This window comes from Penaeus chinensis, chromosome 21, assembly GCF_019202785.1.
Source record: "Penaeus chinensis breed Huanghai No. 1 chromosome 21, ASM1920278v2, whole genome shotgun sequence".
NCBI lineage: Eukaryota > Metazoa > Arthropoda > Malacostraca > Decapoda > Penaeidae > Penaeus > Penaeus chinensis.
This window is the reverse complement of record NC_061839.1, coordinates 24,187,625-24,190,124: the sequence shown is the minus strand read 5'-3', so window position 1 is coordinate 24,190,124 and position 2,500 is coordinate 24,187,625. Positions and strand designations below refer to the sequence as shown.

The 2,500-nt window shown below is 38.0% G+C and overlaps 1 protein-coding gene across 1 annotated transcript in view; it reads right to left on the bottom strand.

Annotated features, from left to right (window-relative positions):
- Positions 1-2,500, bottom strand: part of LOC125036443 (MAM and LDL-receptor class A domain-containing protein 1-like) — an 84,508-nt gene that overhangs the window by 64,589 nt on the left and 17,419 nt on the right. Inside the window, exons 25-28 of the mRNA XM_047629036.1 lie at positions 1,920-2,154; positions 1,245-1,392; positions 842-941; positions 441-555 (exon numbers count right to left, since the gene is read on the bottom strand). Of these exons, the coding sequence (XP_047484992.1) occupies positions 441-555; positions 842-941; positions 1,245-1,392; positions 1,920-2,154 (598 nt within the window). The remainder of the gene's footprint in view (positions 1-440; positions 556-841; positions 942-1,244; positions 1,393-1,919; positions 2,155-2,500) is intronic.

The window sequence follows — 2,500 nt, the reverse complement described above, 5'->3', positions numbered from 1 at the left end:
TTATTATTATTATTATCATTATTTTATTATGATTATAATAATTTTCAAAAAATATCATGGATATTATTATCATCATCATCATTATTATCATTACATTTATCACTATTATTAGTAATATTAACATAACTACTTATATATATTATCATTCATCCCATTATTAACAAAACAATTGAAAAAAGGTAACTACTGTCAAATTACTCCAAATTGCAAAAAAACAAAAACATGAATGATAACGATTTCTCCCGCAATACGTAATTAATTTTTGATATTAGATCTAAATAACAGTTATCAACAAATCTATGAATGGCGAAAACACTCTACCGTGTTGATACTAAGGTAGAAAAAACCCACAATGTAAAACTAGACCAACAAATCTATGAAATTATCGATTCTCATTCATAACTTTCCCGCACTTTGCACAATGTGATCTGATGACTTACTACCAGCTGCAGGTCCATCTGTCGGCCCCGTATCGCAAGAGTGTTCTAGGATCATAAAGTCGTCAATCGCTATGGTTGCTTCGATGCTGTCGCCCATCAGACCGACGATTTCCACCTGTAGGAAGAAAGTGATATCTATGATTTTTTTAACGTTTTTTGGGTTTTGTTTTGTTTTTCTTTCTTTTCATGTGGAAAAATCATAGAAAATTTGAACTACAAGAAAGTAATGCTGATGATAGTAATATTAATGATGCAAAAATGTGCATAGAAATAATTAATCACATGTCAATCTATGCTGTGAACAACCTAAAAGAGCAATTAAACAGATCCAACATTATCCCACTTTTAATCAATAAATGGGTCTTCCCTAAAACCAAGAGCAATCCAAAACAGGGTCTTACCTTCGAGGAGCCATCAACGGGAATGTCCACGGAGGCGAGCGCCCACGCCACCTGAGGCCAGCCACGCGTCCACACAGCCTCCTCTTTGCCTTCGCTTAGTCTGCAAGAGGAACGCGTGGTTTGGTATGTCAAGGAACTGGATTTCGATACAAAGAAAATGTTGAAAATATGTGGAAAATTAATTGATACGATAGCACGTGGGTGGATGAATCGGCCTACATGTATGGAAAAATAAGGATATGTTTTGCGTATGTTGTGTGGTATTACTTACGATAGGTCTAGATATCCCACAAGGTCGTAACCTACTTATAAAACGTTTTCATTCAGAAAAGAGAACTAATTCACCTCTATAAAAAGTACAAAATATTTTTCTTTAAACTCACATCGTTAAAGCCATACTTACGTTACAACAACCGACAGTTCTCCAGCATCAGCGCCGTCGATCTGGTACCAGAAGGTGAGGCACCGAGGGCCTTCGACTGCCGCGAGCATTGGCAGGGCACCACGACTCCCCTTGCCCGGGTCTGCCTCGAGCACCAAGGTAGAGGAATCTGAAGGGAATGTAGAGAAAAATGATTCACTCTCTCTCTGACTCTCTCTCTCTCTCTCTCTCTCTCTCTCTCTCTCTCTCTCTCTCTCTCTCTCTCTCTCTCTCTCTCTCTCTCTCTCTCTCTCTCTCTCTCTCTCTCGGAGGTTCTTGTGATATTTCCGCCCTGACACGACCATTTTCAAATCCTAGGTTAAAAACTGATAGCCCATCTACAATGCCCTAAATTATTCCTGAGACTAAATTTCCCATTTCTTGTAAAAATAGAGAGAAAATGTGGGAAAGAGTTTAGCCAAAATCTACATTACATCTAAAATTGCTTCTTCGCTTACACAAATGGATAGAAACCTAAAGGACACTATTTCAGAATATTCAGCAATCATATACAGCCATTATGTGTGTGTGTGTGTGTGTGTGTGTGTGTGTGTGTGTGTGTGTGTGTGTGTGTGTGTGTGTGTGTGTGTGTTCCCTTAGAAGGACATGCAGCTAGTACATAAAACATGCATACAAATCATACAAGCATAGGCCTACCTGCGCCGTGATCCAGAGCCGAATCGTCCTCACTGAAGTCCCACAGGCCAGCCCCGGACAGTGTCATCCCACAGTAGTCTTCATGGGCGAAGGTGCAAGCCCATAGCGTAGACGTGGGCGGGGTCGTGGAGGGTGAAGGAGGGGGGAGAGTATGGCACTCGAGCTCCCTCTTGAAGGAGAAGTCGTCTATGGAAAGGACGGATGCTGACGTGGTTCTGCGCCCGCGGATGTACAGCTGGAGGAGGAGGCGGAGGGTTGGGTATTTTTGTTACTATCGTTGTTATGAGGTTATGAGGTATCTGGTTATTATTATTACCATTATTATTATTATTATTATTATTATTATCATTATCATTATTTATCATCATTATCATTATTATTATTGTTGTTATTGTTACTATTATATTTTTATTATCATTATTATTATTATTATTATCATTATTATTATCACTATCTGTATTATCATTATCATTACCGATATCAGTTATAAGTAGCATTACTGTTGTCATTATTATCATTCTTATTAGTATTACTATTATCATTATTATTAATATCATTAACATTAGTATCATTATTGTTAT